Source organism: Prenolepis imparis, unplaced genomic scaffold, assembly GCF_030444845.1.
Source record: "Prenolepis imparis isolate NDT839.2.m4 unplaced genomic scaffold, iyPreImpa1.0 SCAF_2, whole genome shotgun sequence".
In the NCBI taxonomy this organism is placed as follows: domain Eukaryota; kingdom Metazoa; phylum Arthropoda; class Insecta; order Hymenoptera; family Formicidae; genus Prenolepis; species Prenolepis imparis.
The window spans coordinates 6,130,200-6,155,782 of NW_028141160.1; the positions used below are offsets into that span (position 1 = coordinate 6,130,200).

General features: G+C 32.8%; 1 protein-coding gene across 10 annotated transcripts; it reads right to left on the reverse strand.

Moving 5' to 3' along the window:
* Window positions 1–438: 438 nt before the first annotated feature.
* Window positions 439–25,132, reverse strand: LOC145946135 (uncharacterized). 10 transcript variants are annotated; one of them, XM_083055621.1, is made up of 22 exons: window positions 24,892–25,132; window positions 20,560–20,720; window positions 20,205–20,414; window positions 18,904–19,105; window positions 15,126–15,286; window positions 14,851–14,982; window positions 14,567–14,746; window positions 14,246–14,476; window positions 13,568–13,924; window positions 12,860–13,072; window positions 12,613–12,776; window positions 11,593–11,740; window positions 10,796–10,910; window positions 9,182–9,313; window positions 3,978–4,037; window positions 3,786–3,913; window positions 3,529–3,669; window positions 3,173–3,377; window positions 2,948–3,096; window positions 1,854–2,069; window positions 1,349–1,450; window positions 439–1,268 (listed from the first exon to the last, which is right to left on the reverse strand). In XM_083055621.1, exons 2-22 carry the CDS (start codon window positions 20,710–20,712, stop codon window positions 1,185–1,187), a joined length of 3,483 nt encoding a protein of 1,160 aa, XP_082911747.1. In that variant the 5' UTR covers window positions 20,713–20,720; window positions 24,892–25,132; the 3' UTR covers window positions 439–1,184. The 10 variants fall into 10 exon arrangements, 5 of the variants coding, with proteins under 5 accessions (XP_082911747.1, XP_082911752.1, XP_082911761.1 ...); XM_083055626.1 differs by lacking the exon at window positions 9,182–9,313 and adding an exon at window positions 10,447–10,479; XM_083055635.1 differs by lacking the exon at window positions 9,182–9,313.
* Between the last annotated feature and the right edge of the window lie 451 nt (window positions 25,133–25,583).

The window sequence follows — 25,583 nt, forward strand, 5'->3', positions numbered from 1 at the left end:
AATATCGCTTTTAAATTTTGAATCCCTTACCATTCCGTACATTTTTTTTCATAAAATCAGCGTACAACTGTATTTACCGGAATTTGGCGAAATTATGACACTATATATACTGATGATATGCAATATGATGACACTATACGTTGCAGTCTCGTTACATTTATTTTTAAGGCACTAAACTGTCTCGACGTTGACATAGTTCATACAATGCATGAATCCATATACTTTCAATGATATATCATGCGAAAACACCAGAGTTTTTCTCAACAGAGCCGAAGAGAGTTAATTCGGATCCTCTATAGTGACAAATTTTATTTACAAAATATTTTTTCCTAATATACAAAAATAAAACGTAGAACGTAGAATGTTAAATATTTATTCTAAAAGAACATATAGAAAGAACTTTAAGATTCTTTAAAATACACTTGTTTTAAGAATGTATGGGAGATACAATCGGAGACAAAAGTATTAACGCGCTATTCACGCTGTATGTATATACATACATCTTATAGAAAATCGCTATATAGTTCCTAACTTTCAGCAGTTTCCAGCGTTGACACAACCGAATGCTCGATTAAACCAAATAATCATAGTAGTTTTTTAATAATAATTGCAAAACGAGGAAAAGTAAATCGTTTTGAAACTTTGCAGAAACATTTTTACATGTTTGAAGAACATTATATAACAAATAAATCAAATTTTTATCATTGGTTTTTCATAGTTTGTGAGTAATTTATTATCTGTCTCTCGAACATTCACATAAAATCCTGTGTTAAAATCGTAAAATTCAGTAATTAATAACTTTTAAACGAGCAAGTAAAAACATTTTAAATAATAATTCACCATGATTTGGAACGTTACTAAGATGTCTAGTTAGAAATTCACGACAATATTCCATTGATTTGCATATCTATCCAATGCATTATTCTTATATATATATAATAATGGATGTGAAAAACAATCATGATATTTTGTTGAGATAAATAAAAATATAATATATGCAACATAAAAATGAATCTCGAGTCCTTTTGCGAATTACAGTCTATATTTATTCTGCTTTTTGTCGGCCCTAATTTCTCAACATACATATATTCTCAATGGAATGCATGAATATATTAAAGTATGTGTGAGTCGCGCGCGTGTTATTGCGAAATCGGTGCAAGTGTTCAGCATCGTATCATTTACATTTACATGATCATGGACTTTTCTTCTTCTTGAAGCCGTTCAATGTCAGATTTGTTCATGAAGTAATACGAAGGCTGCCGAGATTTCTAAAAGTTCAGAAAATTAGCCCTCTTCCGTGTGTATACGTGTAGAGAACATTTTTTGTTATTCGATAAAAATGGCTTACCAAATCTTTGGCAATGCGTTTTGCGCCCGCCGTAATCAATATATTACTCAAGATTTCCACAGATGGCACCCCCATTGCGTAATGAAGAGCTGTTTTTTCCAACTGAAAAAGACATTTTTTATTTTAACATCTTTTCTTTTTTTTTTTTAATTTTGAAAGCTTTCGAATTATATTTTCAGATGCCATTAAGTTTATTTAAAAATTAGTTTTCTTTTTGATGCAAAATGTTAAAAATGGCCAAAAACATTTTTGGCTCATTATACCATAATTTACTTTAAATCCTAACGTGCTAGGTAAATTCAGACAACGGCATCGTGTTCAGCGCGAAAAAATCTTCAAGAAATTATTGCATTTCGGAAAGAATTTTGTGTCTTACTATGAATCCACATTTTATACATACAATTGAAAGATTTGTATCATTTTCTTATTTATCATTTTAAGCAGAATTAAATTAGTGTTTTATCATCATAATTCACACTTGATGTTTCTTTTGAATGATTCGTACATTATCACCGATGCGTAAAGTCTCCGGATACGTTTTTGCGATAAATTTAACGAGCTCTTCATTCTCCCAAAGCACAGCGATGTGCAATGCACACCGGCCAAATGAGTTCTTCCCGACAGCCAACAATTTTCCACCCCCGTTATTTTTATTCAAAAGCTCCTTCACACGAGCTACGTCGTTGGCCCGAATTGCAGCGTGTACTTCCTCGCGTTGATTCTGTCAGAAAATTGTATTAGGCCATTATTGGATATAATATAATTTGGAAACGTAAATAATAGTTTATCTCTCATCAGAGACGTGCATTATTTGAAATAGATGCATTTAAAATGAAAACACAAAATATTTTGCATTTACTATTTTTAAAAACTTTTACATTTCCATTTAAATGGTTTCCATTACTCATTTTCTATTTCAAATACATTTTTCTTGCAAAAAGTTAATCGAAATATCAATTTCAATAATATGTAAAATGCAATGATGCCACTGATACCATGTCCTCATTCTGGCATCTGATTCTAATTATGAAACTTTGTAGAAAGAAAATAGGGAATTTTTTTTTGAAAATTTATTTCTTTTTTGAAAGCACGTTCCACTTTTAAAAACCATTGCAATTAAAAATGTCATTTTAAAAGAATAACTGAATGTCTGTAAACAATATAGACAAAACATTTTTTATAATTTTATATTTAATTATATATGTAAATATTTATGTAATTCAATTTTTGTAATTAAATTCATTAAAAGAAATAAGAATAAGAAATAATAGTAAGAAATATAAATAATAAAAAATAAGAATTTAAATATAAATAAATATAAATATTAAAGAAATTGTATTTTAAAATTTAAATAAAAATTTTTATTTTTATTTTTATTTTAAAAGAAATAAACACTATTTTTATTTTTAATAAAAGTACCATTTAAAAAATGCTTATTTTCTCTATTTCCTACTTTAAATGGATGTCTAAAAAGCATTTTGCATTTTGTATTTAATAAATAAAAAGGTCTAACTATTTTGCATTTTCTATTTCAAATGAGTTTGGACACTCATTTTGCACATCTCTGTTCATCTCATAGATTTTTTTGCACTCTCTTACCACGTAATTAGGAATTGATTGTAGAAATTGGACGGTGGGTTCATGTTCTCTTTGAGCAGCAACATCGATGATGTTTACGTCTTCATCTTCGGTATCCAAGATATGATCATAACCCTCCAGCAGAAGTTCGACTAACTTTTCAGTTTCTCCTGCGAATATGATTCTCTTATAATTTTTTGCATGGAGATAGCTTATTGTTAGTATATATATTATATATTTTTTTACCTCTTGCCGCTAGATAAACAACGAAGCGATCGATCTCTTCAACGTTCTCTCGAATATTTGCCTGTTCGGCAACATCTCTGGCTGTCCGATACAGTTCGTCTCTGAAACCAACGTTAACCTGCGTCTCCAGTAGCAGGTGATACAGGCCGTCCTTCGAATAGGAACGAACTGCCGCGAAGTGAATCATGCTTTGTCCATGTTCGTCCTAAGAAACAAAGCTTTTTTCATTCTTATTTCTTGTGTGCGCGAGATAATACTTGTTGTAAAAAAATCAATAAAAAATAAATCATAATTATTTTTTCCGAAAAATATTGTTTTGTAAAAGTGTCGAAATGTTGTATATCTTGTTCTCGTACTCTATTAGGATTGCTGAACGTGGATTCGGGAATATCTGAAGCTGGGCTCCGAGGATAACCGGCGTCTTCATCAAAATTTTCATTCTCGATATTTTCCAAATTTTCTTCTTCACGATCAGGTATAATGAGAACATCAGATTCCTGAAGTCCAGAATAAGAAAAAAAAAAAAAAAAAAAAACAGTAATGTAAAATTCTTCGCGAGGGATATGATATTCTGTAGTGTTTAATTCTGCTATTGTTTCAATCAAATATGTACTTGTTCCTGTTCATTGGCTTTATTCTTGCTGGCAAAGTTGTACAAGTATGTTGCGAGATACGTGACCGGATCCTTTGGACGCGCGTTAGCAACTTCCGTTAATCCTTTAATTAAGGGATCGCCTAATGCTAAAATAAATGATCTCTCGTTAGGATTCTATAACGATATGAAAAAAATGCATATGATACTTACATGATGCTAAATAACGGCCTTCTTCCGTCCGAAATATCGGTATCTCGACTTCATTATCATCTGTAAGATAAGTCCTTTAGATTGTTGTAATTAGGAGTAATTAGGAAAGCATTATTGCGCATGTTATCTTTATCTCTTAGGAATTAAACGTTTCAATTAACAATAAATAATCACAAAATAAAATTTTATTATGTAAATTTATAGCATGCATATTATTTTCAATGTTAACAACCACAAGCTATTAGTTGTTGAAGATAATTATTGCAACTTTATGCACACAATATTGCACATTTTTATATACATTTTAATTTTATTTTAATAAAATCTTAAGTTTACGTAATTGTTTGTATGTGCATGTACATTCTTTTTTTTTTAATTTTAACTATCTTTTATTATCTAAGAATTATTTGATGCAATAATGCTTTTTAATCTTGCAGAAAGTGCTTCATGAAATGCTTGTGCAACATAATCACTCGACAAAACGTGACAGAATACGTAATTCAGTTTCGTTTTTAATATACATATATACAGATTCAAAATCTAAATTAAACAAGCAAAGACAAACATAACTGAGCAACAAACACGATCGATTTAAATCTGAAAAAAGTGCATTAGGTGATTATACCTATATGTACCATGATAAATAATTATAAACAATTATCAATCAGCAGACGTTTAAATGTCAATTTTTTTTTCTTATATATACATATATATATATATATATATCGATAAAAATAATCTTTTATCGTTGAATAAAACTTCTATATTTTAATTTTTTTTATTATTATACTCTTACCTTATATATACATATAATAATATACGCAGAGCACATAGAATATAATATTTACAAAAATATATATAGAGTATAGATTTATTTATACATATTTATAAAAAATACAATATGACACTTAGACGCCTATTGGCTCATTTTTTAAATTAACAAGTTCACATTGTAATGTGAGCCTAGAATAAGATGCAATGAGTAAGAGTAAAAATGTATAAACGAGTTTATATTTTAAAACGAATAATAACATTGGAAAGACATGTGCTTCGCCATTTTTGTTTTGTGTGAACATCGACTCGTGCATTATACATATAAAAAAGCTCTTGAAAAGACTGACATTTTTTTTTAAGCTTGTGCCATTGTAGTATCGGATCAAAAAATTTCGTCAAAATCAACGTCATCGATTTTACATGAAAATAGCGCGTCACATGCTTAATATATACATACACACTATATGTGTACATATGTATGTATATGTATGTATGTTATATATGATGTATATATGCATATATACCGGGTGTTCAAAATAAAGCGTTACAAATTTTTATTTCCAAAAATATTGTTTCTAGAAAAAAATATTTCAAATAAAAGTTGCAGTATTTCAAGGGGGAGATAAGTTGATGTTATAGAAATGTTTGTAGGAGACGGTTTTCAAGGTTATTTTAAGGTCAACTTGATTTTTTAAAATGGAATTACCCTAAATATTTTATGTAAATAGATTCCTTGTAACATTTTGCATAAAAAGTTATAAAGGTAAGATAGTAAAAAATCGAACGGTTCACGAGATATTTTATATTTTAACATTAACATATTTTGACATAAAATATAAAATATCTTATAAATTATTCAGTTTTCGATAATCTTATCTTAATATTTTTATGCATAGAAAATCGAGACCAATTAATTGGTGTAAAGAAAACGCATAATTATTAAAAAAAAAATATGTTGCAAATTAGATATTTTTTTTAAAAACAACTATGTGTTTTCTTTACACCAATCGATTCCTTTCATTATTTGGTGCATAAAATTTATTAAGATAAGATTATCGAAAACTAAATAATTTACGAGATATTTTGTATTTTATATCAAAATATGTCAGATTAAGATGTAAATATCTCGTAAACCATTCGATTTTTTACTATCTTACCCTTATAATTTTTTATGCAGAATGTTACAAGGAATATATTTACATAAAATATTTAGGGTAATTCCATTTAAAAAAATCAAGTTGACTTTAAAATGACCTTGAAACCCATCTCCTACAAACATTTCTATAACATTAACTTATTTCCCCCTTGAAATACTGCAACTTTTATTTGAAATATTTTTTTCTAGAAACAATATTTTTGGAGATAAAAATTTGTAACGTTTTATTTTGAATACCCGGTATACGATATATACAGGATGCCCCATTTTAAGTTACTCACCCCAAAAACTTTATTATTTTTGATTGTAAAAATGCTTCAGACAAAAATTGTTTAATTTGAACAAAAGATGGCGCTATTGACTTTTTTCTGAATGGCGTTTTTTAAAATCATTTGAAAATTATTTATGTATTTTTAAATGGAAATCTAATTTTTTTATATAAATGAATTCCTCGCAATTTTTGGCATAAAAAATTACAAGAGTAAGATGACCAAAAAGTGACAAAAAAATACACACATAGTTTACGAGATATTTATATTTAAATTTGACATAAACTATGAAATATCTCATAAAATTAATTTCTCGACGATCTTATTTCAATACTTTCATACATAAAATAATAAAAGGCATTAATTGGTATACAGAAAACGCATATAGTTGTTTGTAAGAAAAAGTATGTAGTTGCTAGTTACAAATTACATACTTTTTCTCACAATCAACTATGTGTTTTCCCTTCAGGAAAAAATCAGTAGTACCATCATCTGTCTCCCTTCAAATAAAGTGTTTTGTTCTACAACCAAAAATAAAAAAGTTTTTGGGATAGGTAACTTAAAATAGGACATTCTGTATACATAAATGTAAAAAGAAAATATATTTTACAATTCTAACAATTATAAAATATGTTTACAAATTCTTAAATGTAAGTGAATTCTTTGTGTGTGTGTGTGGTGTGTGTGTGTGTGTGTGTATGCGTGCGCATATGTGTAATATAATTTTGCATGTTACGCCGAGGGAAAAATTCATGTAAAATCGTTATTTATAAAATATATAGATAATATTACATCATACATAAATAATTTTAAATAATTTGCCGAATTACTTCGAACAAAGATTTACAATGCACAATTGTGAGACAATTTGTGCGACAATGATGTCGTGTATATACCAATAATGCTGATTGTTTACTAACCTAATCAGCAATCCAGTATTTCGTCGCCGGTTAATCCGGTTAATAGAGTGACTACGATTATATATGATTTAACGTAATTTCATAAGAGAGACGCTGGGGTGCACAAGAGAAAAAACAAAATAACGTTCACATATCTTTCCAACGCATTTCTCTCTCTTTCTCTTTCTCTCTCTCCCTCTCGCTCATTTTATATATAGCCTAAAGTTATCTAAAAAGTTTAGTCTCTATAAAGAGTAATTGACTGTCAAATGTTGGCTGATAATTATCACAGAAAATTTCCATGAATAAGCGTAAATGTTACTTATATAAAAAAAAATTTAAGAGAAAGAAAAGAACGGACGTTTTTGAAGACAATCGATAAGAGAGATCACTGTTGTGTTAATTATGAGTATTTGAATCAAGTTTTTGCGTAGAATACTAATGTAATAATTTGAAGATGATAGTATAATTGATAATCGGAATCATTCTTGTCATATGTCGACTAAAAATCTTCGATAATAACTGATGAATTAGTTTTGCTTCCTTTAAATATTATATCTCTCCAAGTAGAGTTCTTCCATCCAAAATTTTCCAAGATGTGTCGATAATTTTTCAAAATGATTTTTGTTATCATTTAAGAGAGATACATTCCACTTTCTTCACACACGTAGAAAGTGCGCAATTATCATTTTGGATAATTCTCATTTTATTTTTTTAGACGAGTTTATTTTGCAATTTTCCTTTGTCCGTAAAATGGGGGAAAAAGTTGGATGATTCCGGATTGTCTTCAAGAGTTTAGAATCTATAATATCTTATTGTCTCTCTCTCATAATCGTTGTACATTGATCTGTATCTACGCCTTGAGATTTCTCGACGCGTTAGCTCGCTTGCGGAACATGCCGGTGATGAGATTGGCGATCTTCATCGAGTTGTTCATCGACAATTCCTTCTCCAGCGTGATGATATTGTGTACCGCTCTGGAGAAATCTTGGAGGGTCTGCAGTTCGGTGATCCCCAGCGATTGTTGATTGCTGACCCTCGCCATGTCCTTCTTTACGGTATCACGTGCACTAAGGCCGCGCACCACGCACAAGTGTCGTAGATTGTCGGGTGTCTTCGAGAGTTCTGGGAACCGGACGATCAGACAGAATCTCAAAGTGTTGCCGAGAGCATGAGGACGCGCGGTCAGGAAACCGAGTTTCTGATCTCGCTTGAATTTCAGTTTCTGGTCGAATATCATCATCAGTCTGGCAACCCTAACGTAGGTGCGGCCTATCAGACCCGGCCGGTTCTCGCTGGTGCGACAGACGATCCTCAGATGATCCTGAATGTTCACCCAAGCGGCGAGATCGCCGGCCGTGGTGACGTACACGCCGCATCCGTAGGGCCAATGCTTGCCATGAAGCCGCCGATCATCGTTCAGGTCGAACTCCGTGATCGGCAAGAGTAGACCAGCCGCGGCCAATTGCGCTCGTATTCGGCTAGGCTGATCGAGAATCTCGTTGAGAGTGAAGTACGTTCCGGCCTCGTCCTCGCTGCTGCCCTCCGCCATCAGATCGATGATCTCCGGACTCATCAGCTGATTGGTGATCTCCCTCTCGACCTCCTCCAATTGATTGACGGTTAATGTCAATGGCAGACTGTAGTTGGCCAGGTTACGGGTGCACTCTAAAATACCGGCTTGGACAAATTTACCGGTCGGATCGAGATCATACTGCGCAATCGCAGTGACGATCGCTTCGTCCGGCGAGATCTCCTCGTTCTCCTCGTTCTCGACACTGAAGAAATGCGGTAACGGATGATCGGACAAATCACCGCTCGCACTCACGCAGTGCAGCTCTCGGATGAAGGGGTCGAAGAATTCCGTGAAGACAACGTAGCTCTCGAAGTCGGGCGCCACCACCCCGTAATTTCCTTGATCCTCGTCCGCGGCGTTCGAGCTAAGGTTTGAACGAGCGCTGCTGGTCTTGCTGCCGTTGCCCGTGACGGTACCGTACCTTTTCAAAGCGGGCCAGATCACGTCAAAAAGATTGTGGTCCATGCGAGTCACACGGTGCTTGATCAAATCGAATACGGGCCGTGTCAAGCTACGAGCGACTAATGTACCAGCGTTCGACGGTGTCTTTGGTATCGACGATCGCCGGTTGCCTGCCAGCAATCGGAAACATCGCTCCAGAGTGGTCAGGACCTCGGGTTCACTGATGTCACGTCGGGCTGAGTAGATATCACCTCCGGGAACTGTAGATCTCGGCCGAGAATTGACAGAAGCGGTGAGTGAAAGAACAGCCGGATTAACAGCCATCGTTGAAAGATATAGATTGATGCGAAAGAGCGAATAAACAAATTTTCACGGTGCAATATGATGATTATCGAAGAGTCGAAATTGGGTTTTAGATGAAATATTTCCTTAAAGAAGTATCGGAGCTATATAAAACTGCTCTTTATCTTATAATTTAAGATAGCGATCCTCTTTACGTATATCTAATGCTTTAGTTTTGTGAAGAATAAATATTTTAATCTCAAGAACTTTATGAGATTAGTATATAATGCAATTGTAAAATGGCTGTAAAGCTGATTTACAATTTTATCATGGCGTTTTATCGTATAATTTTTACTAATAAATACAATAATTATATAGCATTTAAAATTATTATATTGATTAAATGAATATTAGAATATAGATAATTAGTAAATTGACCTTATTACATATCTTAGCTCGATCAACACGCTGAAATGTTAAGTGTCGAATTGATTACGTGCTATTATAAAAAATAATATCGAACGAATAAGCAAGTCAAATTAATATCACAAAATCAGAAAGTCAGTAAAAAGGAGAAATACTTGTGCGCTTAAGGCTCCTGCATACTCGATTGCCAAGTCCGTAAAATTTGTACAACAGCGCCACATTTGGCAAAACTATAAACTATTAAGCGTGAAAATGACATAAATTATTCTTGCGACTTACAGCGTCATTTATCATTTTAGTGCAGTGTTTCTATTTTTAAAGTAATTGTTATAGTGTTAAAATATACCGAAGACTCTCATTTTGTTATAATTTAATATGTAAAAGCAAATATTTATTTCATTTCGATACCTGTCAAACAGCTGGTTTTCGTCCTTGATTAGGCTCAATTCAATTCAACATATACAATGTTATTTATTGCTTACCCAAACAAAAGGAGAGTTTTCGGTATATTTTACAAGTCGGTTCTATCAGTTACAAGCCCTATTTTTTTGAAAAACATTTTTATTTTAGCGTAAGTCGCAAAAATTTTCATGGTATATTTTCTCGCTTCTGACGTCATCAATTCAAGATGGCTGCAGTGAGTATGCAGGAGCCTTAACAAAAGTATATCGATTGGGATTCTTACGCGGTATTTCAGAGACGACTTGATTGCGCTTGTCTAAAAGAAAAGAATAAATCGATCATGAACGAAACTGGACATTATTAATAAGATAATCGAGAATTAACACAGTTTCCTGTGCGGAGGAAAAACAATCAATGGATATTTGACGAAATCGCGACACATAGCGTACTTTTGTGCCAAGTGCGACGTTGTCGGAGATCTTTACGAAGATTTCGACTTAAATCGGGACGATTCTCAATCACAAAATACACGAAGGATGGAAAAGTCGCGAGGAGAAGTGCCCGGATTATTTGTTTTTACAATTATGATCTGGTGCTCATCTGGTGCTAAAATGCCTCAAATAAAAAAATACCTTTATCTGTCAGCATTTCGTCGGCGAGCCTCTCGCTAGCTCCGAAATCGTGAAGAAGTCGTTTGTGCGATAGGTCGTCTTGATTTTGTTTGTAATAATCCGCCTTTTGTCCGAACTGCACGACAAAAAATAATATTCCATTTCACTTCCAATAATAGATTTGTGAAAACATGAGCGTTTATTAGAATCAAATAATTGTATACTCTTTATTAGAAACTAATAATTATAATAATTCTTTTTATTATTAAAATTATTATAATCTAATAGAATTCTAATATTTATTTATTAGGAACAAATATAATTCTATATTAAAATTCAAAATTTTTTTTCACTGAAAAAATTAATACAGAATTTTAGAATTTTATAACTGATTGTGAGACATAAAGAAAATCGAAGAAACTTTTATTTTTTCGATAAAATTCGAAATTTTTTCTTACTGCAAAAATTCTGTATTAATTTTTTCAATGTAGTAATTCTAATAATTTTTATTATAAAAAATCAATACAAAATTTTTTCAATGAGAACAACTTCAAATTTTAACGAAAATGGAATTATTAAATTCTAATAATTTTAACAATTGAAAAAATTAATAGAGAAGAAATTAATACAGAATTTTTGCACTATAAAATTCAAAATTTCGCGCGAAATTCGAATTGTACACACGATTTTGATTAAATAATTAAGTTTTTCAATGAGAGAAAATTCTTTTTTTCTTATTGCGAAAATTGCGCGTACAATTGCGCCACTTCGTAATTATGAAATTGCGATAATAATGATCATCTAATAATAGAACTCACGTTGTCTTGTATTAAAGGATTGGCGCCCAGATGCAACAAGAGATTATAGTAATGGCCGTTGTCCGCGAGTGTCGCGGCGTAATGCAATGGAGTACGTCCGTCGAGATCGATTGCGTTGGCGGTTTCTGGAAACCTTCCCGCCAGGTACCTGAATCAGGTATAAAATATTCAATCTAATGTGACGTGGGTAGATAGTGCAGGTCTGTGGATAGTTTATAGCCTGTCATTTGTAATGAGAACCTATCGTGGTATGGTCGGAATGAATTGTAAACTGATATCGACGGCGATCGGTTTGTTAGGCATAAGCCTTGTTTTCTATTCCTGCACTGGCTGAACTGTGCACACTGGTGCAATAAGTTAGAGTGAGACAAAATATACTTGTCTCATTCTAACTTATTGCACCAGTTCATCAGTGCAGGAATAGAAAACAAGCCTATAATGAAGCGATCAGTATATTATTATCGCACAAGAAGCATCCGTGCCTGTTTTATTGAATCATCGAAATAATGATATATATATATATATATATATATATATATATTAAAGTATTATAGGATGTCCCAGACTTACCTTACTCAATGGGAGTTACCGTATCACCCGTTAATGGGAGATTCTTGAGGTTATTTGGAGGGGTTTTTTTTTCAGCGAAAATATCGAGGCACCAATAATTTTTGAGTTATAAGCGATTGAAAATAAAGACTTTTTCGTAAACTAATTGTAAGTCTTGTGGAAATAAAATATTAACAAAACTACATTTTCTTTAGTTAATTTTAGGTAGAGTTTACTTTAATAGAATTTTAATTTAAGGCTTAATTATAAAGATACATGATGGCAAAAATTGGGAACATGCAAAAAATGACCTCCCTCAATATTTTCGCTGAGGAAAAATCGTTTCCAAATAACCTCAGGAATCTCCCATTAACAGGTGATACGGTAAGTCTGAGACATCTTATATAAGAGTATATATTGTGTATATATAGTATATATTATATTATATATGTGTAAAAATATATCAAGTACCTGATGACAGCAGTATTGCCAAATACAACTGCAACGTGCAATGGCGTTGCACCGTGGGGCGATGATTCGTCTCGCGCCACCGCAAATTTGCGCCGATCCAAAGCGCTTTGCAGATCGCGAAGATTTCCCTCTCGCGCTGCCATGTGTACAGCATGAATTTTTCCCTATATCAAAGAACGACATATATGTATATGTTATGTATACATAATATATATTTTTTTCTGAATCTATTATAAGAATAATATACCATATAAGCTGGAACGTTATCGATGAATGCCTGGAGTTCCGGATTTCCGGATTGCCTTCCGACCAGTCGTCGACCTTCGCCATTGAGAACCAGAGCTGCTAATTGTTCCATGTTTCCGTTTTCCAGCAGGTTGTCCACTTCCAAATCACGACCCATGCTACTCTCGTTCAACTCCACTTCGGCAGGCTCCTCGTGTTCGCCAACGATGACCTGCTGTCATATTTAGATACACAATCATGCGCGCGACAGGGTGGTTCGTGGGCAATCGATAGGAGACATTAATCGCATGTGGGAATCCTATGCGAATCGATCGTCTGTCTCTTGCCGCGCCTACGCGTACGTTATGTATGCATACATAGTGTTCGTAAAAAAAGTCTGTTGATGAATGAGCCGAATCGATTTCTAGTTAAAACTTAAAGAACTGTCAAATATTTTTTCCCAGTTTATTAAAAAAATGTATTTTTTCTAATTTAAGAATATATATATATATATATATATATATATATTATTATTATTATTATTATTGAATGTAAAAGTGTTAAAAATATAAAAAATAATATTAAATTTAAAAAAATATATTACCCATGTGCAGTTAATACATATCCCAAGTATCCCAAGAGCAGACATAGATGGAGAAATCCCGGCTTCTTCTTTGTATTATACAAGAAACAGTGCAGTGTGATCGTGACAAAACAATTCAGACAGTACCTGCTCCTCGTCGACACCGGAATCGGCGGTACTGGGTTCGTTTCTATCCTCATGCTCAACATCGATTTCCTCGATCTTCGGGGATTCCTCGTCGACCCCGATCTCATTATCGGCGGCCTCAGGCCCGTCCTCCTCGTCTTTCGTCGGTTCCGCGACAGGTCCGGTTACTACGTCATCGTCCGAGGATGCCTTCTCCTCATCTTCTTTTGTTTCCTCCTCTGCCTCCTCTGTATTCTGCTGTTTCTCCTCGTTCGTTTCCTCCTCATTATTCGCCTCATCTTCATTTTCATTCGATTCTTCCTTCGGCGTCTCGGCCTCTTCCTCCTCTTCCTGCTGCTCGTCATCGGCTTTCTTAATCTGTTCCATTAAATCTCCCATATAATTCTTCGTATCATAGACCTGAAATTGCGAATTGACTCGGGGGACTTTCCTCCCCCCTCTTCTATCCGAGAAAAAAAATCTCTACCGTTTGACTACTCATTCTGGGTGTGACACTACACTTTAACCGGGATGCCTTTCTATGTCTGACTACGTGTGCGATAAGTGCGCTAAATAATTACTAATCGATATAAAGATATACGTGGTATCGATACAAAGAATGAACATTGTTAGAGGCAAGATTAAACAAGCAGAATATTGTGCGTATAATTATAAAAAAAAAATTAATAACAAATATACCTCGTCATTCGAGCCATCCTTAATCGTGGACTCGGCGCTACCGAAAGCACTGTCATCGCTGCTAATTATCTTTTTCATTCCTCGCATAGCGGCTTGTCCCAACTCTAGGATTTTCCAATCCCAATTTTTCGGATAAGTAGTGGAGGCTCGAGGTGCATCCGGTATCACCGACAAATTTGACAAGTCCACGTCTGAAGGGCGATTCTTGTAGAATGCAGCTGCTTTTTGTCTCTGATTTACAACAAAGTGGCATAAAATATATAATTATATTCACATGTGTTGATTATGTTTTTTCCTAGAGATCTAATGTAGCACACTCACGTTATCCAATTTACTCTCGTCAGCTCCGTGTTCTACCAAAAGATCGTACATGGCGCCGTCATCTTTAAGTGCAGCCGCATAATGCAACGCTGTCTTTCCCTCGTTATCCTGAGCAGCTACCGTTTCGGGATATCTTTCGAGGATTTCGCGCGCCATATCCGCATATCCCAAACCAGCGGCCTTTTAATGGAAGGGATAAAAGCGATTTGAATGTGTGCTTTGCTTCTCAATAAGTTAAAAAAGACTTATCGAGCAGCTCTCTTGAGAATATATACTTTATATACCTTATGTAAGACGTTTAAACCGTTGCTGTCCTTGCCGCACAAAACAATAGGCGAAATAGGTCCTTCAAATTTTTGCTTAAAACCTTCCAAATCATTGTTAATGACTGTTGTATGGATGTCTTTTACTGTACCCTAGAGAAATCGCAGCAATTTTATTCGATAGCTGTTTAAGCTGTTATACATTTTATGTACGTATATTGATGTCTTTAGCTTTATAAATAACTAAACACACAAGGGAGAAAAACGATTTTTTCATTTATACTATGATAATATACCATGATAAAAGGTATGGCCTCTAAAAATTTTCTTATCCGAGGATTATTGCTGGTTTCGCATCGAAGTTTGGATCCATGTCCCTCCCACAGTACATGCTGCAACTTTCCGACGTCTCTATTGTGTATCCATATCCTAATATTGGAAGGCTTGAAATCCAAATCTTGAGCACAAGAAATGTTATAATTCAAACAATATCTTGAAACGTGATTTTTTTATGTCAAGAAAACTGATATGGCGAAATTTACTCTTTGTTGTGTTAATAAAACTGATGAAGCTATTGGAAATACTTCTCCAATAATGTAATTCGACAGAAAAATATAAATATTATAAAATGTAAATATATTAGACAATTATATATAATTATCTTATTACTGTTTTAACGAATTTTGAGAATTACCTGATAAATAAATCGTAAATTGATTTTTGTTTATCGTATAATTTTATCACGAAATATATATTATATAAAAATACGATGTATACAACTTGATTCGATCTTTTTTTTACGATTATATCATATTTAATAACAACAAGCTTACTTGTTGTATTTACGAGTGGCACGAATTATTGAGTCGCGTGTTATTACAAAGACATTAAATATTTGAGAAATATTCGAGAAATCTGGTAAGTCAATAAATGCCAGGACTTCATTATAGAGTATGTGTGTACTTTTATGACAGGGAAACCTCTCGAAATATAGGAATATGTAAAAATCTTTTTAAAGACTAAACATTCTCTCAACAGATCTGTTTATCATAAAAATCTAACATGAAAATCTCGAAATATTTTATAATATACACTACTTTTCTTAAGAATTCATCACATCATATATGTCAAGGTTCATAATTTATAAACGGCTAGGTATTGCATGGTAAATGCAATATGTAGAACAGTTCTGCTTTATGTATTCGATTCTCACTGTTAAAAATAAATTCAACGGCATTCAATTCATATATATATATATATATATATATATATATATATATATCGGTACGCGTGTCTTCAGTAATAGTGTTGCATGCATGTACATACATACTATACTTAATATTATATATCATCTCAAATCATGTGCGCGTGAATGATGTGTGCAAACGTCAAATTGATAAATTTTCTAAGAAACGGAATGGAAAGGAGAGAACTGTCATATATTATACTGACACCGAGTTGCGCGTCTAAAATGCATATAGATATTGCATTACTCGGTAAAGAGCACCTGATACGCGGCCCACATTGTTTACAACTCTTTACCTGTCATACATCGACGTGTCTAATAAATTATGGCCATGATCGCGTTCGTAGAATACTATGATCACGTGAGATTTTTTAAAGGAAATTGAACGAACAAATACGAAAATTCAACAATGTGATAATTCATTTTTCATTATATCGAAAATATCATTATTTAATGTGTGAGTAATTCTGATTGCAAAGTGACAAATTTTTTATTCCAGGAGAAAAATATACGATATCTATTGGAGTATTTTCATACACGAAAGATGACACATTAAGTAATAACTAATTTTACTTCATTGTATAAACAATAGTGTGAACAATATAGTGTGTAAATTTCTTATGCAATCGTATATGAGGAGTAGACGATTGGAATGTATGTTTACCGGAAATTGCTTTGGTTGCAATCTTCGAGCTAACATGCTGAAGAATGAAGAACTAGTCCCTATCATTTTTTAAAATCGACCTCTTTTACTCGTTGACGATGAGTCGATCCATGATCCATTTACGTGCACGAAGCCGTTTCGAGGAAAACGGCTTAATGAGAAAAAAAAATCTAGTTTCTTTTCAGATAACACTATCTTATTTTGCAAGTTATTATAATTTATTTCACATTTCAGAGTTCGCATTCTGACTGTCAGTGCGATTAATATTTAAGATGCATTAGAACGAGTATATAAAATATTTCGTACGTTTGCAACTTGATGTATGTCAAATAAGAGCGTGTTGGACATAACTTGTAAACTATTTATTATAAAAAAATGAAAAAGATGACATATGTACTACATAATCAGTGCTACGATGCTTTTGAATTAATAGATCGTGGTCAATAATTTCCTGACATCTTCTAGGCATACAATTTTATAATATAACATACTCTCGAGATAAAGCTCACCATCTCGAACGAATTTGTTAGGATAATTGTTTCATCGTGTACATTTTTCCACGCAGTTTCATCATTAATCCCCAGACATTTTCAATTAGATTTGCGTTTGGTGATTGTGAAGGTCAATCTAATGTTTGTCTGTTTAATAAGAGCATGATCGGAAAAACTTTTGTTTGAAAACCATTATATTAAAAAATTTTCCAAAAAGTAGAAGAGCAAGTAGAAGAGCTTTTCCCTTTCGACGCTTATTCAAAAGTCTCACTTATTGGATTCTTCAAGAAGATAACGAACCCAAAACATCGAACTCTTAATGGAAGGAAGAAAATGACGTCGAAACATTAGACTGACCATCACCAAACGAAAATCTAATTGAAAATATCTGGGGATTAATGATAAAGCTGCGTGGAAAAAAGTGTAAATGATGAAACAATTATCCTGACAAATTCATTCGAGATGGCGATCTTTATGCGAGAGTATGCTGTAAAATTTGTGTATGCTTGGAAGATGTCAGGCAATAATTGACAACGATCTATTAATACAAAAGCGTCGTAGTACTGATTGAGTAATACATATGTAATTTTTTCATTTTTTTTCTAATAAATAGTTTAAAAGTTTATACCCAACACGCTCTTATATTAGACATATTATATTTTTCTCTTTTGCATTTAGCAGGTGTTATAATTCATGCTGGATGGACGCGCGCGCGGTAATTCCCCGTTTCGATCCGTGTCGTCGTATCGAACGTCGCAGTTAACCTTGCCTTACGAATTTATGTGTTATCGATTTTTCGCGGTCATTAGAAATGAATACGCGAGCTATAAGGTGAAGAATCTATATCCGCTAGAATATAGGAAATAGAACGAAATTATTATATATACATATAATGGCTTCGTCGCAAGGTTGCCCGAAGTTTTTTTCGAAATTGTCTTAATGACCGGCAAAATTAGAGAGAGCGAGATATGTAATATTTAAATTGATTTTATTATTTATACGCAATGTTTAATATAAGAAGTTAATTAATGGATATTTCAATATAGTTCAGCAATGCAAGCTACTTTGAAAAAGTATAAAAGTCTGATTTTTCTTCAAGCTATTTTGAAAAAGTATAAAAATCTGGCTTTTTTCAGAAAAAAAAAAAAAAAAAAACATGCATATCATGCATTGATGTAGAAAGAAAGGAAGAAAAGTATAACACTAGTCAACACTGATTTTATTGCCAATTATATTAGATTAATTTTAGGGTAACTTTGTGTCGCTGATTCCGAATATGGCACTGGTTTTCCTAGATTGGTTCTAATTTTTAAGATAATGGATACTCCATGAAAAACATAAAAATACAAACTATGTAATGACCAGGCGTAACCTATCCTATCCCCAAATCATATAAAAACTGTCTCAAATTATACAAAATATATATATATATGAAATATCTAATGGCGTTATATTCAGTAAAATAACATAAAAACAAAGTAAGTTGATTCAGATAATCACAATTATGCCAATTCGGCAAAATTGTTGTCATTTTTGGATTTAGCATCCCCAAAATACTCTAAATTTGTTCAAACATCATTGGTGATTAAACAAAAGTTTATTTTTGTTTACCAGTATCAATTGAAATTTATTTTATACATTTTTTATGATAAAATGAAGATATCTGTACTCACAACCCCTCCCTGTGCTTTTTCTTCGTCGTGACATCACTTCCGCTTCGGGTAATTCAATCTCTGTGGGATGTTCCAAGTAATATGCGGCCGGGTTTCCTTTCTTGTCGCAAATGCTAGCGTCGCATCCGCCTTCTATAAGAAGATCCCAGATCGAATCGGGATCTTTACACGCACAGCAATAGTGTAAAGCTGTTTTTCCCTCCTAAACATAATATATAGTAAAATATGCATAGGATATGATTGTTTAATTAAAATTTTCGAATTTTTATATCTTCGATATGTGTACAAGTACAAAAAAAGAGTTTTGAACAAAGATGTGCTTTAAGGGTTAAAATGCTAGGCTAGAATCGCATTTTTTATCCCGGATATAATTCCTACTGTAAGCTGACGGCTGCGAGAGAAAAACAGGTGGTTTACACTTCGTTATTATCCGCGTCACGCGATGCGGGGTCATAATAAACGTTGGCTAGAAGCACAAACTAGAGGGAACCTAGTCATGTCCCTGTTCAGAGGACTTTCTTCTCGAAAGAGTCGGCAAACATTTGCTTTGCGGTACGATTCCCCGTCGCGAAAATGGGTCTTGCGAATATCGTGAATTATAAAGGATGATTGATCGAAGTTCATGCTCATTAAGATCTATGTATATAAAATGAATTAATTAAAGGAGACATCGCTTTTGAAATAAAGACTTGAGAAAGGTTTGCTGAACTAATTGTATCGCTACATACATAAAATGGCAATCAATGCTTTTTATTATTTGATGCCTATCTTGAAGTTGATGTCCATAAGACGTTTTGACTACATAATTATTCGAGTATATATACAATTGAATTTCTTATGATACACACACATATATATTCTTCAGTTTATAGCAAAGGGATTAAGTATCTTATAAGTATATTGCATGGTTTTAAATTTTCTATGAATATTTAAAAAAACAGTACTTTTTTTTCAAGTACACTTGAAGAATCTAGATCAAGTATGTTCGGATCTTTTATGAGTACTAACTTTTATCTCACAATTCGAGTACTGCTTGTAAAAGATTCGATTGTTCACGATAGAAAGTACTTATAAGCATTATTTCGATTTTTGCAAGTAATCAATTTAAAATTCGAATATAATTGTTCTACATTACTTCGCAAAAGTATAATATATGAAATATTATTCCTTATGATTATATTATTCGAATTCTCTAGAAAATGGAACTTGATGATTGGATTTTTAAGTACATATATTGAACTTGATTCCAGCCCCTTCTTTGATTCTTCGGTAAACAGCGATTTTAAAAGAAAGCAACGTACTTTATCTCTCTGCTGCGGCGTAATAGGATAATTTTCTATGAGCCAGGCGACAATGTCGGGTTGATCGTGATAGACCGCTTTGTGTATTAAGGGTGTGCCACAAGGATCCTTGGCAATCGGCAGCTTCTTCTTCGACTCTTCGGCTATGACTTTCTGCGTTTCAGCTAAGGAGCCGCGCGCAACGGTATCGTGCACTTGAGAGATCTTCGTCTGGAGAATAAACCGGATATTATAAATATTAATCTTTATTTTCGCGATGGTTCATTAAAGGAAATCTTGCCAATTTGAAAATAGTTTCTCAAACCGGTTGAATTTTTCATGGCCACTTGGAGAAATCCATACGTGAGTTTCTTACCAAATAGTTCGGGAGTCCCTTCAGGAAGACACGAGTTCTAAGATCCAGTGAATGTTCGTCTAATAAACGCGCACCTCGACCCTCTAACACGACATTTTCCAGTTTCTCAAGTTCGCCACGTTGCAACCAAGTTTTTATGGCCGAAGAATTCATTTGAGCCTCTGTAATGACACAATAAATTCAAATTAAAAAAAATATATTAATTATAATATAAAATATATATTTATATAATTTGTAAAATATTATAACATTATAATCTTTCTGTTCCAAGCAATTTATTTCATTTTACGGAAAACATGATCGCATTCGCTATTGATAATGAAAATTAAATAAGAAACTTTTCGATATGCATTTTACAATCTATAAAGGGCCAACAGACAGAAAACAGTTACTGGTTCCTCTCTATTATTGATTCGCATGTTCTGACGGTATATTCAACCGTATTTTCGATCGCACATCCATAATGCTATACGGATTGCTATTTGATTGTCGGCTCAGAATGTAATAACGTTATTCATGACATGCGAAATCTGGCGGAAGCTTGCATAGAGAGATGTTCCGATATACGGTTCAGTAAGAAAGTATTAATATATGTGGTTGCAAAAAATTTTTAATTAGGTTTCCCGATTACTGAAACTTAGGTAATTATGCGAATTACATTTCGCAATAAACATCATATCAATTCAATTATGATGTATGTAGTTTTAATAATTATTATATTATCAATATTATTTTACGGTGATGATAAAAAATGATAATAAAAATGATTAAAAAAAGCCACGTTGAATATTACGGGACTCTAAATATTAAACTTATATATCTGTAATCGTGTGCTGACTATAATTATATAACGATGATTTATATATAAATACATTATAATTGGCGTGCTCTATCGCGTTAAATCTTGCTGGCTATTTATTTAAACGACGCGAATGCAATTAATAGAACATTTTGACTTTTCCTCTTACGAATACGATCGGTGAATTCCCTGATTCTGTATATTACGTGAGTGGAATTCAGTAGAAGAAAAATATATGTGATGTACACACAGTAGTAAAACAGTAGCAAATGATTTATGTGATTTTATTTATGCACAGACCTATGCATCTATCATCCATTATTGAATATTCATTATAATTACGTATGTTTCATTTTAATAATCACTTTAATGTCTGCCGATAAAGATTTTACATTCTAATGAAGATGCATACAATGCATTCCGATGAATATGCTTTTCTCATCTCTACTTTTAAAGTTTAAACAAAAATATGTAAATAAAAGAAAATAAATAGAACTTTAGGTGGATGTCAATATATATTATTTAAATATATTATATTTAAATTACATGATGTTGGGAAAGCAATCAGTGCATGATTTTATATACAGTTATCAGTTATACATATTATTATTAATAATTATTACATAAAATTTATGCTATCTTTTAAAGCGAAAACAAAAATATATTTTGCCAGTTTTCTCAAATCAAAAATTCATCACATATTTTTTTAATATGTCTGTTTCAGCAGATATAGAAATGAAAATAAAAGATAAATTTGATGTATTAGATTCTTAGTAGCAACATCGAAAATTTCCGACATCTACGTGTAAAATAAAACGAAAGAAGATTAGCAAAAAAAACTAAATCTCGAAACTTGGATGAAGAGGAAGTACCTGCTCGGCTCTACGATCGTCATTTTTGCATCGACGAATTAATCCGTGCGAAACGAATAATATCAAGAGACACGGTAGTGTCTCGCGCCTAGTTGAGGGCGTAGCCGACTCCCGCTTTTAGCGAGGCACCGTGTATCTTTACGCGAATCGGACAGTTCTGTATACGCGAGTGCCCCGACTGTGTCGAAGTATGTATATGGCACGCTCACACACATGCACGCACGCACACGCAAAGCTAGGCCTCGTGACGTGCGACACGAGAAAGCGTCGCACGTCGAATGAAGCCGACGTTCAGCGTCGCGACGCCACGAAGGGCGGCCGGTTTCCTGGAGCGATTCCCGCGAACGAGGATTCTCCTTACGCGGGGAGAGAGAGAGAGAGAGAGAGAGAGAGAGAGAGAGAGAGAGAGAGAGAGAGAGAGAGAGAGAGAGAGAGAGAGAGAGAGAGTCACTGGACGAATAAATAAGAGATTAAGATCGATCAAGAATTCATGTTCGCAGTTCGCGAACGACGTAGACAGAGTCATGGAATAATTTCTTCCGGGGTGGAATTGCATTCTTTCATATCGTAGATACATATATGTATATACATATAGCGTCATGTATTCGATCGACTTATAAAATAGATTAAACAATGCACATGCCTCGTGTTTATCTCTCCTTGGCTGTGTCAATAACCGCGCGATCGTGTATGACATAGTTGTCACGGTAAATTAGATTCGAGATAAGTGTAGCCTAGAAAGTTAGGTTACCAAAAGTCTGATGAACGTGAACCTTTCAATGACCTTCGCGCGCTGTATTCTTTCTTTGATAAATTATGCAGAGATAGTAATGAGCCATTCTCGATTTCGAATTTTAAAATATGTTCAAGGTCATCACCTTGAGTAATGTTGCGGAGGTTTCAGTTGGCGCTCATTGTTTATTAAAAAGTTATTAACAAAATAAGTCTATTAAAAGTGTGAGCAAGGGAGGAGCTCTGCTCTGGAAGTCTCTTCTCTTGCACCTATTCCAAAAAAATTCCAACCTATTCCAAGCCTAATTTAATTTAATAATTAGAAATGGATTTGGGTTAAATTAGAATTTTCGGGATAGAAGTGCAGGGAGCCCCTCCCTCACCCACGCTTTCACTTTATAATACATATACACACTGATATACATACATATATACACATTACGCATTTTATATAGCATCATTATTCCACTAACTCTAACGATTGTAAATTATATGTCAATAATCTTACTGATTTCAGTAAGAAAGGTAAACAAAAACAACTCTCAGCGAATGTAATACGAAAACATATAATCTATATACAGTGTCAAAGAATTACATACTATTATTCATTATACTTTCTTTGTTATTAACTTAATTGTTAATAAACAAATGATATTTCAAAATTACCGAAAATCGGGAGTGAATCACTATTTCTGCATAATTATTCTTCTTTTTCTCACCTACGCTTTTTTAGAGGAGACAAAAGGAGTTATTAAAGTTAAAAATCTTGAATTGAATTTTAGCTTTAGAGAGGACAGAGGGGTTTAATAGAAAATATCTAGAATTAGAGATATTTTTATTTAATTTCTTGGGATATTGTACCAAGAAAAATTAGGGCCCTGTCCATAACGAATCAAAGTTTCAACAAAAAATTAATTCTTCCTTTTGAAACTGTCGCACTGACATCTGCTTTTCAAGCTCTTATTTGCTTGTTAACTTTAAATATCTTTTTTTTTGTTTTTCGAAAAAATAAATTTATCGTTATACTTGTTTTCTAAATTAATAAACGTCTAAAAAATCAATTCAAAGAGAAGTAATTACTAATATTAAAATAGAAAGAGTGTTGATGTGCTATAAGCGAACGCCTATGTTACGCAATAAACTCATCAGACAGAGTGTTTTCATTATACAAATGACATACGTAGCATTATTAAAGTTGCGCGGGAAGGTCAAGAATATATAAATATGCTTCTGAAAACTGACAATGATATCTTTTTTGTAAAAATGTCAATATAACTAAATGATTATATATTTATATATTGTTTATTAATTCAGTAATAATTCATTATATTTAACATAACAAACAGAAACGAATTTATTAAATTAAAATATATATTTTCTATTAATCGAACGGAAAGCACTCAGTACTTAAAATAATCTTGGTCAATATTCTTCTGAAAGAAAACTTTTCAATGGATGTGACTTTTATTTCTCTTTCATCAGCTCCGATGTATGGTCATGTGACTAAGAAACGATTTTATCGCCTATGTATATTCAGATATATGTATTCATTTTGTCCTACTCTAATTTGCGATGTGCCCTTAGTTTTCTATTTTTTTATTTTATAATATTTATTTATTTTTGCATTACGATGCTCGATGTTAATGGGTACAGTGCAATGACACATCGATCATATGCTGCAGTTTATAAGTATCTCTATATTGTCTTGAAACGCTCTTCAACCGATTTTTAAACAAAAAATTGTAGCAAAATAATATAAAGTTCAGAAATTAAAATAACTGAATTGGTATACTAGTTTAAATATTTTTATATATTGCTTAAATAAGTGTTTTAAAATAAAATCTATAATCATTAATTTAATTTTAAAAATGAAAAAATCAATCATGCAATTTATCTATGTTTGAAGTTACTTAGAATTATGATAATCACCTTTTTGAGCGTAGCTCTCCGGATTCAATCAAGAATTAAGATATTATCGTCTCGATGATGCAGATAAATACGTCTCATATACTATTTAATAAAAATCTCCATCTTTGCTCTTTCGTGATTCGTTGAGGATCAATGATACTTTATTCGATTTGTTACTATATTGAAAGTATCTTTCTGATTTATCGTTCATTGCAAACCGTTTTTCTATCTTGAATCGGCACAAACACGTTCGAAAGCTATGAGCCACTTCGCAAGACTGACGATGTATAGTTTTCCACGTGTCCTATTCATCCAAGTTCTATATTATTTACAAGCGGTATAGTTGGAGAATATAGCTTTAGTGCGCCATATATAATGCCACGTGGAAACGACAATCAAGAACTTCTTAATGATCAATATATTTGGGGATGATAAAATATTTACCGTTCTCTGCTCATTTTCGAAAATTTGCGAGAAACATCGATCTGCGTATAATTACAATTTTATTAAATATTTAAAAATTCCATGTAAGATTTGAATAAAAAAATAAAGACCAAGTAACTTTATTAAATTTCAATGCTAATCTCTATTTCTAATGTAGCGCAAATATTATATGTATTGTATTATCGTCGAATAATCGATTCTACTACCTAAATTTATTTAGGACAATTTGTGTCCCACTTATACATATAATGCTTTGCGTAAGAAAGTGT

What these genes read in the sequence shown, in the direction of transcription:
- LOC145946135 (XM_083055603.1), bottom strand. Translation starts at nt 20,712, where the DNA reads ATGAATTCTTCGGCCATAAAAACTTGGTTGCAACGTGGCGAACTTGAG. An exon ending in ACGAGAGTAAATTGGATAAC is followed by an intron (nt 14,477 to 14,566) that starts GTGAGTGTGCTA and finishes GTTGTAAATCAG; the next exon opens with AGACAAAAAGCAGCTGCATT. An exon ending in ATCCTTTAATACAAGACAAC is followed by an intron (nt 10,911 to 11,592) that starts GTGAGTTCTATT and finishes TTTGTCGTGCAG; the next exon opens with TTCGGACAAAAGGCGGATTA.